This window comes from Periophthalmus magnuspinnatus, chromosome 21, assembly GCF_009829125.3.
Source record: "Periophthalmus magnuspinnatus isolate fPerMag1 chromosome 21, fPerMag1.2.pri, whole genome shotgun sequence".
Classification (NCBI taxonomy): domain Eukaryota; kingdom Metazoa; phylum Chordata; class Actinopteri; order Gobiiformes; family Gobiidae; genus Periophthalmus; species Periophthalmus magnuspinnatus.
In genome coordinates this window covers 2,232,475-2,249,527 of record NC_047146.1, presented here as the reverse complement: position 1 = coordinate 2,249,527, position 17,053 = coordinate 2,232,475, and the positions used below count along the sequence as shown (strand labels likewise).

Sequence of the window (17,053 nt, the reverse complement as noted above, 5' to 3'; positions counted from 1 at the left end):
TTATCTTGAGAGAGCGAGATAATTATCTTGAGAGAGCGAGATAATTATCTTGAGGGAACGAGATATTATCTTGAGAGAGCGAGATATTATCTTGAGAGAGCGAGATAATTATCTTGAGAGCGAGATAATTATCTTGAGAGAGCGAGATAATTATCTTGAGAGAGCGAGATAATTATCTTGAGAGAGCGAGATAATTATCTTGAGGGAACGAGATCATTTCTATACATATATTTTCAAAAGCGCACACACGAAGCTCTGCAGATGATGGAAAGAAGAATAAAATTTACAAATTAAAACATTAAAAAATATTAACTTGAAGTAACGACATAATAATTTTGAGGGAGCGAGATAATTATCTTGACGGAACATAATCATTTCTATTCATATATTTTCACTAGACATTTAACTTAAAAAATAAAAATAAAGTCTCTTTCCCTCATGATGATGAGGTCGTTCCCTCCAGATGACGTCACGTGGGAGCGTCATATTTTCTCGTGGTCACGTGTTAATATTATATTTTACAAAAGTCCTCCGTAGTTTGATGGAGCAGTCTCTTATAAAATGCCACACTGTGTAACCTTCCTTTGCAGTCGAGGAGGTGGCACACAGCAGCAGTAAAGTTACAGTGTGCCCCTTTAAGCAGAGCACATTGGGTCGAACACGTCCAGCTCTGTGCCCTGTTGCCGCGGTGCCAGAGTAAATATTCCGAGCGTCTGTTGTGGAGGAATTCTTTCTCCCGGCTGCATATTTGCGCTGGGAGGGTCCGGCGGGGTCTTGATGGACAGGACCTGGTTCAAGTCCCGTTCAGGTCCGGGATTTGGACTCGGGCGGGTCTAGACGTGTGTGCAGACGGACCACGGCCCGGAGAGTCCTGTCGCAGTCACTTACACCTCCACATACCTCGGAATGTTCAAAACGCCAGGAGAGGACGGGATCGGGGGAAAGTACGCCGGGAAAACACAAGATCTCGTTAAAGTGATTTAGATTCAGAATTTTCATCTGGATTTGGGAATTTGAAAAGTTTAGATTTATGACTACGTTTTTAGGGAGAGTTTCAGGGTTTTTCTCCTGTTGTTTTCTTTTTCTGGATCAAAGATTAAAGATTAAAGATTAAAAGTGTTTCAGGGGGTTCAATGTTTCACACTGTGGCATTAAATGATCTCAGCTTTAATCAGTTACAGGTGTTATTTTCCTCTCTCACTCTGTCTTTCTTTCTTTCACTCTCTCTCTCGCTCACTCTTTTTGTCCCTCTTGGTCCCTCCACTCTCTCTCTCTCATGTTTTCTCCCTCACTTTCTCTCTTCTTCATCCTCTCTTTCCCTATCTCGCTCTCTCTTTCTGTTTTCCTCAGTTTCTCTCACAATCTCTCCCTCACTCTCTCTCTCTTCCTCAGTTTTTTCTCTCTCTGTCACTCTCTCTCTTTCCCTGTCCCTCCCCTAACCCTCTCTTTCTCTCTCCCTCGTTCTTTTTTTCTCTTTCTCACAGTCTCCTGCTCTCCCCCTTCTTCTCTTCCTCCTCTCTCCCCTCCTCCTCCTCTATCCTCCTCCTCCTCTCCCCTCCTCTACCTCCTCGTCCTCCCCTTCCTCCTCTCTCTCATCCTCCTCTTCCTCCTCCTTGTTGTCCTCCTCTCTCTCCTCCTCTTCCTTCTCCTTCTCTTTCTTTCTCCTCCTCTTCTCTCTCCTCTTCCTCCACCTTTCTCTCCTCCTCCTCTCTCTTCTCCTCTCTTCTCCTTCTTCTCTTTCTTTCTCCTCTTCCTCTCTCCTCCTTCTGCTCTCTCTCCTCCCCCTCCTTCTCCTCCTCCCCCTTTCTCTCCTCCTGCTCTCTCCTCCTTCTCCTCCTCCTCCTTCTCTTTCTTTCTCCTCCTCCTGCTCTCTATCTCCTCCTCCTTTCTCTCCTCCTCCTCTCTCTTCTCCTCTCTCCTCCTCCTCGCTCTCTCCTCCTTCTCCTCCTCCTCTCTCTCCTTCTCCTCCTCCTTCTCCTCCTCCTATCTCTTCTCCTCTCTCCTCCTCTCTCTCTCCTCTTCCTCATTGCTCTCTCCTCCTTCTCCTCCCCCTTTCTCTCCTCCTTCTCTCTCTCCTCCTCCTCTCTCTTCTCCTTCTCCTCTCTCCTCCTCCTCTCTCTCCTCCTCCTCTCTCTTCTCCTCCTTCTCTTTCTTTCTCCTCCTCCTCCAGCTGAAGAGGAGGTGCTGACTCACTCGACTCGAGGAGCAGAGAGAGTGGATCCACCTGCGCTCACTCACAGGTCTGACCTCTCCCCCCCCTCCTCCTCCTCCTCCTCCTCTCCTCCTGTTTGACCTCTGACCTCTGACCCCTCCTCGCTGACCCCGGCGCACATCTGCTGCACACACGTGTTGATTGGTGCGGAGCGCGGGGGGAGGTTCAGAGGGTTAAGAAGTTTAAGAAGAGCTACGGACTGCAGGGTCTGTGCGTTTCCACGGAGACGGAGAGTTAAAACCAAACTGCGGAACATTCGCCATGGAGATAGAGCAGTTTTATACAAGCAGGCTCCAGAGACTTCACCAGAGAAGTTACACATCGGATCTGTGGAGAGGAAGAGTGCATGTTTCCAACGCACAAATAACAATAACACACTCAGAGGCACTTAAAGCTACAGTGTGTAACTTTCTGGAGGTAGCACATCACATCACCTGCAGGATTCTATGGAAACAGAAAGTTAAAACCATACTGAGGAACATTCTCCTTTTATGCCACACTATGGAATATTATAGTCAAAGGGACAACATTTCCATGGAAACAAGGCCCTTCTCTAGGCCATATGAGAGTCAGGTTTGTGGAGGGGCGAGCCTGAGAAAGGATGCACCAAAAACAAAACAAACAAACATGCTTTTCTATTCCTGTTCCAAAATGTGACGTACTGTGGCTTTAATTCTGTATAATTCACCAGTTTATTTCTGTTCATTTTGTGTCTGTCGTTTGAAGCTGAAGGTGAAACACAAACACAGAGCTGCTCATGTCACTCTCTCACTCTCTCACTCTTTTTACCTTTGTCCCTCTCTCTGTCTCTGTCTCTTTGTGTTTCTCTCTCTCTCTCCAGTATCATCTCTCTCCCTCTCTCTCTTCAGTTTTATGTGTCTCTCTTTTCTCTCTCTTTCTCTCTTTTCTCCCTCTCTCTCTTCAGTTTTATGTGTCTCTCTTTTCTCTCTCTTTCTCTCTTTTCTCCCTCTCTCTCTTTAGTTTTATGTGTCTCTCTTTTCTCTCTCTTTCTATCTCTTCTCCCCCTCTCTCTTCAGTTTCATGTCTTAGTCTCTGGCCTCATTCGTCCCCTCGCTCGCCCGCTCGCTCACTTCACCTCTCCCTGTCACCTTGTGTGTGTGTTTATGTGTGTGTGTGTGGTATGTGTGTATGTTTACATATGTGTATTTTAGTGTGTACTGTAGTATGTGTATATGTGTGTAGTACATGTGTATATATATGTGTATATCTCTGTAATGTGCAATGTGTGTATATGTGTGTACTGTAGTGGTGCAGTACAGTGTGCAGTATATGTGTATATCTGTGTAGTATATGTGTATATCTGTGTAGTATATGTGTATTTGTGTAGTATTTGTGTATATTTGTGTAGTATATGTGTATATCTGTGTAGTATATGTGTATATCTGTGTAGTATATGTGTATTTGTGTAGTATTTGTGTATATTTGTGTAGTATATGTGTATATCTGTGTAGTATATGTGTATATCTGTGTAGTATTTGTGTATATCTGTGTAGTATATGTGTATATGTGTAGTATTTGTGTATATCTGTGTACTTTTCCTGTACTGTCTCAGTCCATCTGCTCCGGTCTGTGTCCAAACTCTCGGCTCATGTGAAGAAAACGACAGAAACATGAGACGCCTCCGACGATCAGAGAGAAAACTGAAACATGGACAAATATGTGACAGTTTCACCTCTGCATTTGACCCATCCTTCGGTCCTACGCCCTCTGCATTTGACCCGTCCTTCGGTCCTACGCCCTCTGCATTTGACCCGTCCTTCGGTTCTACACCCTCTGCATTTGCATTAGCTTTCATTAAGATCTGATACTGGTCAGATCTGTGGAGAGGCAACCCCACTCTGACATGTCGTGCATGTTTCATGTTTCACGTGCACTTTGTTCTGTGCATTTGACCCGTCCTTCAGCTCATGTGCACATTACACAGGCAACTAGATCAGATTTTACTTTTGAAATGAATCTAAAAAGCATCAAGGAACGAGGCTCTGGTGTGATCCATGAGCAAACAGTGACACCTGGTGGTCAGAGCAAACATTACACCCCCTCTGCTGAAAACTAATGCATTAGACACACACTTTGTATAAACATTTTGCCCAATTTATCAGTTAAAATCAAACTACAAATGATCTAAACATCGGTGTTTGGTGTTAAAGTGGGTTTACGCTGACACTTTGAACATTTTTGGCACAATTTCAGCTTCACAAAGAGCTCGGTTTTAAATTATTATGCTCCAAAATGTTTAAAAAATCAGGCGTCTCTCATTTGGGTTGCCAGTTCCAACGCCAAAATCCAGCTAAAAGAAGTCAAGAGGCCATATTTTCACTCTGGGACAGTAAAACCGACAATAAAGACCCTTAAAGTCCTGGTTCAGTCCGGGTTCGCCTGGGTTTGGGTCCACGTCTCACGCTCAGACTGGTACACGGGAGTTTCATCCAGGTCGGAGCGGTCTGCATTCTTCTACTGTTACGAAACCCCTGGAAACTGGACTCCATAAACTTTTATAAGCCCCGTTTCTGACTTTGACATTCACGTACGACACATGGCCTTTTTTTTTTTGGGGGGGATACGGCGTCAGAATTTAGACGTGATTCCTGGTAAATGGTCCTGGAAAAGTCCTCACCTGCCCAGCGTGTCCCTTCAACGTCCTGTCCCCGAACTGTTTCTGTATTTTTTTACGTATTCAAGTTACAAATTTGACACATGCGTTTTCATAGATGTTAAAAATATGTTTGCGTAGCTGCGTATCTTCATTTTTTTAAAGTATCTGGTCGGGGCACAGCTGCTCTCAGACCTTCAGCACTGCCTCAAAAACCCTCGATGAACCTCGTTTCACTGCTGCGTGGTTTTCCGTTGTGGCTTTTGTGAAGATCTTTTGCCGTGATCGCACTTTGTCTTTTAATTCTTTGATAATTTGTTGTTTTTTTGAAGGATAGCTTGCGTACTTAACCCCGTGTTTAGTGTCAAAATCCAGACGTAGATCGTAGTTTTTCACAACCGACATCGCCTCATAACGCAAAACACGTACATTTATTCGCCTTCACGCGTTTCTTCAAACTGACTTCCATCTGCACCAATTTTCCTGGATATTTTGGGATCGTTATTTGTGAAAATGTTGTGAAAATCTCAGGTCTACGCTGCTTTAATGCGTAAAGCACGTATATCTTTTCATTTACTTTCTTGCGGGCCACATAAAATGACATGCCGGGCCACTTTTGGCACGTGGGGCTTGAGTTTGATGCACGTGAAGTAGAGCGGGTTAATACGAACATTTAAGACCAAAATGACGAGTCTGACAGCAGCAGGTACAGAGAGAGGACACAGTTTTTCAATAGAAAGTGAATTGGAGCCAGAGTCGATGGGGCTGGACTCACGGTCATGATCACTTCTTGTTTGGAACGTGGCGGCTAGAAGGTTAGCTACTTCCATTTATATCCATCTATGGCCGTGTCCCGATTTGCCAAAAGCACCGTTTGAAGTACCCTTTGATGTGCCATTCGAAGTACCCTTTGATACACTGTTCGAAGTACTATTTGATGCACCGTTCGAAGTATCGTTTCATGCGCCGTTCGAAGTACTCTTTGATGCACCGCTCGGAGTACCCTTTGATGCACCGTTCGGAGTACCCTTTGATGTACCGTTCGGAGTACGCACTCCTCCGTGTTTCCACCTTCGTGCCAAAATGAGACACGGAGCAAACTTCAACCGGTGTCTGCGCACTTACGGAGAATTTAGCCCCAGTGAATAAGTCCCCATTCTCCCCGTCATATTAAACATTACGATAAATACACAAATATACAAGTGTAAGGGATAATTCCGCTCACCGTTTGGTCAGTTACACAAGAATTAAACCCAAATTAACCGGACTCACTGAGGTCTAGTCGCCGCACACAGATCTTTACTCACATTTTAACAATTTGAAGTCGCTCTGTTGTAGGCGACGTGAACCAGTACTTACATTTAAACGTGTACTGCATAGCGTTCTCCATTTTTGTCTCTTTTTTGCGTAGGCGCGGTGCATGATGGGAGATAGCAGTGCGCGACGTCTGCTCGGGTACACGCTTCGGCTACGGTTGATCTCCATGGAAACGTAGGGTACATTTCCGACCACGTTCGTCGAGTGCATGAAATGGGACGTGAAATTTACATAAGCCCTTAAATGCACCGTTCGAACAGCGCATTTAAGGGCACGGCCAATGTCCAGTCTACGGTTTGAATCCATGAAGCCCTTGAATCGGAGCGCAGGGAAACCTTAGTGCAGATGTTGCAGATGTAATAAAGCCAAAGAAATAAACCACATTTGAGTTGTACTGCATTTTAATATTTTCATCAGAAATTATAAAGGTCATAGGTCATACGATGTACAGATATATTTAGAGCAAACCCAAAAAAAACAAGTCTCCACAGACGGAGAAGCGCGACACATTCAGGGTCCAGACGCTGAGCCAGTGATGGACCAAAGCTACGAAAATACACCATTTACTCCGGTTAAAACGACGTGGGACTCACAATTTGTCAGGACCGATACTTTGCAGCTCGGGGGGTGTGATGCTAACTGTAGGCACTGCTCTGTCTGAGGGTGTGTTAGACTTTAATCTTTAGTCCGAGGTTTGTTTTTAACACGATCTGACCACAAAGAAGAGCTACGCGGTTAGAACTACAACAGGTGAGCTGATCCGTGCTGTTTAAACAAATCGCTTACTCACAAAGTTAATGTGACAAGCTAGCTAGCGTTAGCGAAACAGTTTTTCCGTTAGCCGCTCTCACGTTTTTTTTGTGTGAAATCAAATTCTTGAACAGGCTCCTGAAAATGTGCTGTTTGTGTTGAGCTTTGAGATGATGACGATCTTTAAACTTTTTTTTTTTTTTTTTGGGCTGTGTTTGCTAATGTATCACCGTGGTAACTGCTGAAGATTCCACCATACACACACACGCAGAACACCCCCAGCGTGACGCCACTGCAAAGTATCAATTGAAAGTTAACTTCTTAGATTAATATTTTTCTCCAAACTTTTGTCAGCCTCAATATTTCGAGATTCGCTGAAATAAAAGTGCATTTCAGTTAAAAACAAATTGTCAGGTTTGTTTCAGTTACAGTATTTTCCAAAGTATAAGTCGCGCTGGAATATAAGTCGCACCAGGCAAAAAAATGCAAAATTATGAAGAAAAAAACAAACATATTTCACATATAAGTCGCACCCCCGACCAAACTATGAAAAAAGTGCGACTTATAGTTTGGAAAATACGGTAATTATTTCTGCGATTAAAGTGAAAACAATAAATATAGAAGCTGTAAACCTGAACTTAAATACTGATTGGATTTTACTAAAAGAATAGAAAAATATTGCATTTTTTTATTTATTTTTATTTATTTATTTTTATCAGTCTATTTTTTTTCAGTCTATTTTTTTTCAGACTTTTTTCTGAAACATAACTGCACTCATTGTGTTAATTTGGTCGACTTACAAAACTAAACTAAACCAAATTATCAAATCCCAGTCATTTAAACTCGTGTAAATCTGCATTTCCGCAGCGTAAACCTGGAGTTTCATTTCAACATTCAGTTCAACACAAAAAAGAAGTTAATTGAAAAAAAAAATCCGATCGTCCATTTTGATTTTGTCGCGGTCGAGGAGACGCGGTAAATAAATACTCACACACGGACAAGTGCAGGGCTTTAGTTTCATTCAATGTTTTATATATATATTTTTTTTGTTTTTGTTTTTTATCTGGAGACACTTTTTCAGGACAAAAACAAAGTGAGTTTTGTTGAAATGAGCCTGAAAGACGCACAAATGTACACTGGAAAAAAACTTTGATTATAGTGAAGAACGAGTCCCAAAACTAGTATTAAAGTACTGGATCTAAGAGGAATATTTAGGTATCTGTACTTTACTTAAGTACATTTTACAGTGGATACTTTTGACTTTTACTTCAGTACATTTGAGAGCAGTATCTGTACTTTCTACTCCGCAACATTTTGAACTGGACTGAAAAGTAAAAGTATTTTTTGTAAACATTTTTAAATAGGTATTTGAATACTTCTACTTAAGTTGATTTTTTTATGTGATACTTTTATTCAAGTAACTTTTAACCTCTGTATCTGTACTTTTACTTAGGTACATTTTACAGTGGATACGTTTTACTTTTACTCCAGTACATTTGAGAGCAGTATCTGTACTTTCTACTACATTTTTTTAACTGAACTGAAAAGTAAAAAGTACTTTTCATCTGATTTGAGGAGTTATTTTTACCAGGTTTGTAGTAACATCTTGACTTACTTTAGCAAAACAAAAATAAATACACAAAATTCATAAGAAAAAGTAATAAAAGAAAAGTAATAGATTGGTATTTTTACTTTTTACCAAAATATATATATATTTTTTTTACACTTACCCTAAATATTTACTCTTAAAGTATTTTCAAACAGATACGTAAATACTTTTGCTTAACTCGATGTTTTCATGTGATACTTTTACTTTTACTAGAGTAACTTTTCACCTCTGTATCTGTACTTTTACTTATAGAACTTATTGCGGGACATTTCTGATTAGTTTCGATACAGTTTATCTCGAAAATGTTTTGAAAATCTGAATAAAAAAAAAAAAATAGAATAGCTTAAAATTAAAATTAAAAGTAGATTTGGTTTATTTCTTTGTCACTTTCCATTAGATTTTGAGTAGAAACAACACAGTATCTTATTTTAACAGATTCTTTACTTTGTTTCCATCCCTGACCGTTTGTTCTGCTCACTATCGCCTCACAGTGGTCACGTGATGTTACTGCGGCGCGTCCTGTCTTTCTACCTTCGGAGCCAGGACGACAGCGCCATCTGCAGTCCGGCGTCTTCAGGACAGTTTCCGCGGGCGTGTGAGAGTCAAAACGCCCCCTCGTCCCGGTTTAACGGACTGCAGATGGCGCCGTCGTAATGCCTCCGCACCGGGGCACGCCGCGGTGACACCGTGTGCCCACTGTGAGGCGCTAGTGAGCAGAATAAACTGTCAGGCATGAAAACAAACTAAAAAAAGAAGAACTGAAGACGAAGATAGATGTTCAGATACTGTAAATGACGTCAAATCGGATTACCGTATTTTCCGGAGTATAAGTCGCACTGGAGTATAAGTCGCACCCGCCAAAAAAATGTGTAATAATGAAGAAAAAAACGTATATTTCACATAAAAATCGCATCTGAGTATAAGTCGCACCCCTGGAAAAACTACGACAAGTGCGACTTATAGCCCGGAAAATATGGAAGTTATTTAAATTCATAATGATGTTTCTTTTTATTATTATTATTATTTTTTTTAAAGTGTACATTTGCGTCTAAAATACCACGTTAAAGGCCCTGAACCTGATTTTTTTTACCGATATATCGCAAACGCAGCTCTTAAAGTCTAAATAAATCCACTGTGTACTGTCTACATCCAATTATGAAGTGTTGTTGTGCTATTGTACACGAATTTGCATGCTAGTTGTTGTTAGCTTTACCGCGTGACATCATGGTGAATAACTAGAATGGTCACGATGCGTAAGGTAAGTGAGGGATAACTCCGGACCGCTGCAAACCATTTAAAATGAACGAGAAGGCGGTAAAAATCAGGTGCGGCGCCTTTAATGTGAATGTTTTTTTTTGTAATGACGTCTGTCCGTCTGTAGAGGGCGACAGTTACTGCATAAAAAACAAGGAGCTGATGCTAAAAAAAACAAAAAAAAAACCAACTCCGATCTAATACTTTAACATTTAAGTGCTTCAATTGGACAAAATATAATCTTTTCGGCCGGTTTAGCTTCAAAAAATAAAGTTTAAAATACAAAATTATATATTTCCCGTCTTTTAAAAAAAAAACACAGAAACGACCAGAAATGTGACGAAAGCAAGTGAATAAAACACATTCAAAAGTATCAGTGATAATAACCAAATATGGTACGTCAAATAGCCAAAATATAGCTCTTTGTGTATACTTTACAATACAAGAGTACATAGAGCGAGCACAAATAAATACCTTCAGTCATATGCATATTTATATAGTAGCTTACATCATAAAGGAGGCGGGGCTTAGTGTTCACATACAGTAGTGACAGGAAAACGACGCACAAAATAAAAAAAAACAAAACAAAAACAAGCTCTGGTCATCTCGAACTGGAGGAAACAGTCCCGGCTAAAGGTGCAATGCGGAACTTTTCTGGCGGATCGCGCTACGCCGCCTGCTCGTCTCCGTGGAGATACCGCACGTCGATTAGCGTAGCATTGAGCGAAAACGCACTGCCCGCGCAAAGTTTCCCGTGACGTCGCCCGCTCGCGGTCACGTTACGGTGTTTTTGAGCGGTTAAGACGGGGAGCTTTCCCGGCGGATCGCGGTAACGCCACCTGTTTGTCTCCATGGCGATGCTGTGCTTCGATAAGAATGTCCCGTACTCAGGCATTAATCAAACGCTCTAGATGAAGATACATTTTTCCTGTGACGTCACCTGCTTACGGTCGCAATAACAGTATTTTTGAGCAATTAAAACGGGAACTTTTCCGGCGGATCGCGGTACGCCACCTGTTCGTCTCCCTGGCGATGCTGTATTTCGATAAGAATGTCCCGTAGTCAGGCATTAATCAAACCGATCTGCATAAAGATGTAAACGTTTCTCGTGACGTCGCCTCCTCGCAGACACATTAACAGTATTTTTGAGCAATTAAAACAAGGAACTTTTCCGGCAGATCGCGGTACGCCACCTGTTCGTCCCCATGCCGATGTTGTACTCCAATAAGAATGTCCCGCAGTCAGGCATTAATCAAAACGCTCGGCATAAAGATGTAAACGTTTCTCGCGACGTCGCCTCCTCGCAGACACATTAACAGTATTTTTGAGCAACTACAACATCCGTAACTGAATAACTACGAAAATACATACACTGCGGAACATTCCAGACAAAGCAATAACATCTCCATGGAGACGAGCACGTAGCATAGCCACTAGGAAAGCAGCACAGTGCACCTTTAGAGCAACATTAGCTGTGCTTATAGTTCTGGCCCCGTAATAACGCCTTAAGGTCAACGAACCCAGAGACGTGCGCCAAAACATTCCGCCGTGCGCTCCGATCCCATCCTGTCCTTGAGCAAGACACTTCACCAAATGTAAACGTGGCTGTTGCTGCAGATTGGCAGTCGTGGCTCTGTCAGTCGGACCCAGGGCAGGTGTGGCTTCAGAGGCAGGTTAGCACGATGGACTTTGACTGAATGAATTTATGTGTCTCGGATTCTGGAGGTAAAATTCCCGTTCGTTCCCAGGCGCAATTTAAATTATAAGATTAATCACAGGAAGTTAGTGACATGGTTCGATACTCATCAGCCACACTCATTTCTGAAACTTTATAAACCGCAGAGTTAGAACGAATTTTAGGTTTTAAATATTTGTGTATCCATTGTGTCTTTGAACGGTTAATATCTGATTTTTTATTTTTTTTTAAATATTGGGAAATTAACTTCGGAAACCTGAACGTACTTCGATGTGTGCTCCAAAACACAGACTGTACAAAGAAGCGGACGAAGTGAGCGTGACGTCACCAGCGGCGTTCAGCTTCAGTCAAATGAAGCCCATCGAGGCTAGCGGTTATAGCGGCTAATCTGGAGCTGAGTTACACATTTCCAACCGCGAGTATCACAACAACCAAAGAGCCAATCGGGAGCGAGACTGTTGAAAGAAACGCCCCTTCCCTTAGCGACGCTGTCAATCAAACCTGTGGCTAACGCTAGCGGGGGCGACCTCGGGTTAAGAATTTTGATTTAGGGACCAAAAAAGTGAAATAAAAAAACGAGGATCATGTAGCGCGGGTTAATACGAACATTTAAGACTGAAAAGATGAGTCTGACAGCGAAGGAAAGTGAACTGGAGCCAGAATCGACGGAGCTGGACGCGCGCTCAAGCTCATGTCCTGTTTGGAACGCTGCAGCTAGCAGGTTAGCGATGTCAATCTATATGAACAGTCTATGGAACGGGAAGTTAATTTAGCCGTTAACCAATCAGGCGCCGAGAACGTGTCTATAAGCACAGCTACGCTACACCACAGTGATTTCATGCGTCAGATTTGAGCCTTTGCATCTTTATAAAAATCAGGCACGTTACGTTTCAAGCCACGTTTTTTAGTACTAAATATTTACAATACAGACTTAGCTCAGATCGGAGCAGAGTTTGACTCACTACAGCATCAAAACAGACCAGTATTTCGGACTGAGCAGCCATATTGAACCCCCCCCCTCCCCTCCAACCCCAGTGCACGCCGCCGCCGCTACTCCGGTCATCTTTGGTAGCCATGTTTGAAAGGTACGATAGATTTAAAAAGCCCTTGAAATTAAAAATCATACAACTTAACTTTGTCTTTTGAAATGATAAAAATGCACGTAAACGCCATTCCCTTCACGTCCAAACTGTCTCACCGCATTCGCACGTCCTCTGGTCCACCCTGAAATCCATCCAAAATACAATCCCGTAAACGAAACGTAGTCCTTTCCGAAAAGTTTTCAAAGCAGGAAGCGAGAAAATAAGGTGGCGCGTGGAGACTTCAGAGCGGAAAGTTTGCAGTATTTTTTTTTTGTTTTTTTGGTGAGTTTCTGTGGTGTAGAATCGTCCGGGTCGGCTGCGCTCTCATCTCTTCTGCGCAGTTATCATTTTGGACACGAAGCTGACGATGGCGTTAGCGGGCTGCGCGGCGTCCAGCTCGGCGAACAGGTGGCTGACGTTGTCCGTGGTGCTGCCCTGTTTACGAGCCACGAAGCCAAACAATCTGAAACACAGAGAATGAAACTTTAACCTGAAACACAACACAATCAAGACGGACTTTTTAACTGCACTGTGGGGTATTAAAGAGGAGGTATTTACTTCTGTGGGGTATTAAAGAGGAGGTATTTACTTCTGCGGGGTATTAAAGAGGAGGTATTTACTTCTATGGGGTATTAAAGAGGAGGTATTTACTTCTGTGGGGTATTAAAGAGGAGGCATTTACTTCTGTGGGGTATTAAAGAGGAGGTATTTACTTCTATGGGGTATTAAAGAGGAGGCATTTACTTCTGTGGGGTATTAAAGAGGAGGTATTTACTTCTATGGGGTATTAAAGAGGAGGTATTTACTTCTGTGGGGTATTAAAGAGGAGGTATTTACTTCTGTGGGGTATTAAAGAGGAGGTATTTACTTCTGCGGGGTATTAAAGAGGAGGTATTTACTTCTATGGGGTATTAAAGAGGAGGTATTTACTTCTGTGGGGTATTAAAGAGGAGGTATTTACTTCTATTATGTATTAAAGAGGAGGTATTTTACTTCTGTGGGGTATTAAAGAGGAGGTATTTACTTCTATGGGGTATTAAAGAGGAGGTATTTACTTCTATGGGGTATTAAAGAGGAGGTATTTACTTCTGCGGGGTATTAAAGAGGAGGTATTTACTTCTGCGGGGTATTAAAGAGGTGGTATTTACTTCTGCGGGGTATTAAAGAGGAGGTATTTACTTCTGTGGGGTATTAAAGAGGAGGTATTTACTTCTGTAGGGCATTAAAGAGGAGGTATTTACTTGTATGGGGTATTAAAGAGGAGGTATTTACTTCTGTGGGGTATTAAAGAGGAGGTATTTACTTCTGTGGGGTATTAAAAAGAAGGTATTTACTTCTGTGGGGTATTAAAGAGAATGTATTTACTTCTGTGGGGTATTAAAGAGGAGGTATTTACTTCATGTGGGGTATTAAAGAGGCGGTATTTACTTCTGTGGGGTATTAAAGAGGAGGCATTTACTTCATGTGGGGTATTAAAGAGGAGGTATTTACTTCTGTGGGGTATTAAAGAGGAGGTATTTACTTCTGTGGGGTATTAAAGAGGAGGTATTTAACTCTGTGGGGTATTAAAGAGGAGGTATTTACTTCTGTGGGGTATTAAAGAGGAGGTATTTACTTCTGTGGGGTATTAAAGAGGAGGTATTTACTTCTGTGGGGTATTAAAGAGGAGGTATTTACTTCTGTGGGGTATTAAAGAGGAGGTATTTACTTCTGCGGGGTATTAAAGAGGAGGTATTTTACTTCTGTGGGGTATTAAAGAGGAGGTATTTACTTCTGTGGGGTATTAAAGAGGAGGTATTTACTTCTGTGGGGTATTAAAGAGGAGGTATTTACTTCTGTGGGGTATTAAAGAGGAGGTATTTACTTCTATTATGTATTAAAGAGGAGGTATTTTACTTCTGTGGGGTATTAAAGAGGAGGTATTTACTTCTGCGGGGTATTAAAGAGGAGGTATTTACTTCTGCGGGGTATTAAAGAGGAGGTATTTACTTCTGCGGGGTATTAAAGAGGAGGTATTTACTTCTGTGGGGTATTAAAGAGGAGGTATTTACTTCTACGGGGTATTAAAGAGGAGGTATTTACTTCTGTGGGGTATTAAAGAGGAGGTATTTACTTCTGTGGGGTATTAAAGAGGAGGTATTTACTTCTGTGGGGTATTAAAGAGGAGGTATTTACTTCTGTGGGGTATTAAAGAGGAGGTATTTACTTCTGCGGGGTATTAAAGAGGAGGTATTTACTTCTGTGGGGTATTAAAGAGGAGGTATTTACTTCTGTGGGGTATTAAAGAGGAGGTATTTACTTCTGCGGGGTATTAAAGAGGAGGTATTTAACTCTGTGGGGTATTAAAGAGGAGGTATTTACTTCTGCGGGGTATTAAAGAGGAGGTATTTAACTCTGTGGGGTATTAAAGAGGAGGTATTTACTTCTCCTCCTCTTTAAACACTTTTTCCTTCGAGTCCAGTCTGAGGTACTTACTTGGCTGAACCTCCATCAGGTTTACTCCACCTGTAAAACATAAACATTTATTTAAATTTGACTCCGCCCAGCTCTGTGCTCCGCTCTGATTGGTCAGAACTCACTTCCTGTCCTGAGGGTCAGTGTCGCAGAAGGTCACAGTGTTACTGGGGTAATGGCGCCGGAAGAAAACCCTGAAACGCAAAAGAGACGTCAATAATTGGTCTGGGTAATAATGAAATATGTTTACATTGTTTTTAAGTCGACAAATTTAAATCAAATCGAAAATTTTGATTGATCAATATAAGAAAAAAATATATATAGTGATTTATTTATTTATTTGAGTTATTGCCCAGCCCTGTAAAAAAAAAAAAAAAAAAAAAAAAAAAAAATATAGAATAAAACAAAATAAAATAAAATGAAAAAAATAAAAATAAAATGAAACAAAACAAAAAGAAACAAAAATAAATAAATAATACAAAACAAGAAAAAAGATAGTGATTTATTTAAGTTATTGACCAGCCCTGTAAAAAAAATAAATAAATAAGATAAATTGTATTAAAATGAAAAATATTGAAATAAATAAAAAAAATTAAACTAAAATGAAACAAAACAAATACAAACTAAAATAAAATAAATAAACCCTGCTCTCATTTGAAATCAGAGTTGCCTGTGGCACATACTTGCGCTGGTTGTCAGTGAGCGTGATGCCCTGTCCCGTCACCTTGAAGTGCACCACAGTGGCAGTAGGGGGCGCTGCAGAGGCCAGTGTCTCAGAGATGGCTTTGGCTACAGCCTGAGGACCAGTGAGGGACTCCATCTCCACCGAGTTTATGTACAGCACGTTACACGCTAAAAAGACACGCAATCACACACCCAGTTTATGCACAGCTCTGGTTTGGTCTTTACTTAGTCCTGGTTTAGTCCTGGTTTAGTCCTGGTTTAGTCCTGGTTTAGTCCTGGTTTAGTCCTGGTATAGACCTGATATAGTCCTGGTTGAGTTCTGGTTTAGACCTGGTTAAATCGTGGCATCAACGCGATTTAACCTGTTTAACATCACACTGAGTTCATGTAGCTAGCTCACTGCGTCTCAAAGCTAACGCTAACTTTAATTAATAGTGTGAAATAAAATTAAAAAAAATAAAAATAAAAAAAAACTATTGAAATTAAATTTAAAATAAAATAAATAAATAAATACCCAATTGTTTTTATATGTAGAATATTTCAGTGTGTGGACTTGTTTTATTATTTACTATACCTCAAAATTAGCATTAGCGTTAGCATCGTGACACAAACACAACATTTGTAAACACAGTTAGCGACCTCCGTGTTGTGAGTGACGTGTCCCCACAGCTCTCTGTCCACTGCGTTATCTAAGGATTTAGTAATTTTAGTGTGAGTCTGCGAAAAACTACAGAGACACCACTGGACAGGGAGGTTTCCAGATGCGATTTTGCACAGAGAATATTTCAGCAAAACAAGAGCAGCTGGTCTGAAACTTTGGTCTGACTTGTCCTGAATACTGGACTATGAGTCGTACTTTGTTTCATAGTTTGTCTGGGCGTGTGACTTATGCTCAGATTCGATTTATAGGTGAAATATATTGTTTTTTAATTCATTATTATGGATTTTTTGGCTGGTGCGACTTAAACTCCGAAAGAAAAATACGGTAAGTCCTTGAGTCAACCTAGTTCTGGTTAAATCCTGGTTTAGTTCTGGCTTAGATCTGCTTTTAGTCCTTGTCCTAGACCTGACTTATGGTATAGCTCTGGTTTAGTCCAGTTTCAGACCTGGTTAAGTCCTCACTTTGACACGATTTAGTCAGGAAAAAGAACGTTAAACTGTTTCGTCCTCGTCGCCAAGTCCGACAACATCTCGCATTTAGTGGGTCAGTTTTGGGGTAAATTACAGGATGCAGCGTTCCCCCGAGCTCGTACCTGCTCATGCAAAAACCACGTTCATGCTTTTTGACAAACAGTTAACGTAAAAAAAATAATAAAATCTCCCGAGACAAACGTAAAGTCATTCCGGGTTAAAGCTTCAGACACAGTCACTGAATCTAAAC

At 41.3% G+C, this 17,053-nt stretch overlaps 1 protein-coding gene across 8 annotated transcripts in view; it reads right to left on the bottom strand.

Annotated features, from left to right (window-relative positions):
- Window positions 1-6,536: 6,536 nt before the first annotated feature.
- LOC117389177 (tensin-1) overlaps window positions 6,537-17,053 on the bottom strand; it is a 239,718-nt gene continuing 229,201 nt past the window's right edge. For all 8 annotated transcript variants that reach the window (XM_055230572.1, XM_055230573.1, XM_055230579.1 and 5 more), the window contains 4 exons: window positions 15,672-15,840; window positions 15,114-15,182; window positions 15,010-15,039; window positions 6,537-12,997 (listed from right to left, as the gene is read on the bottom strand). In XM_055230572.1, the coding sequence (XP_055086547.1) occupies window positions 12,859-12,997; window positions 15,010-15,039; window positions 15,114-15,182; window positions 15,672-15,840 (407 nt within the window). In that variant the 3' untranslated portion in view covers window positions 6,537-12,858. The remainder of the gene's footprint in view (window positions 12,998-15,009; window positions 15,040-15,113; window positions 15,183-15,671; window positions 15,841-17,053) is intronic.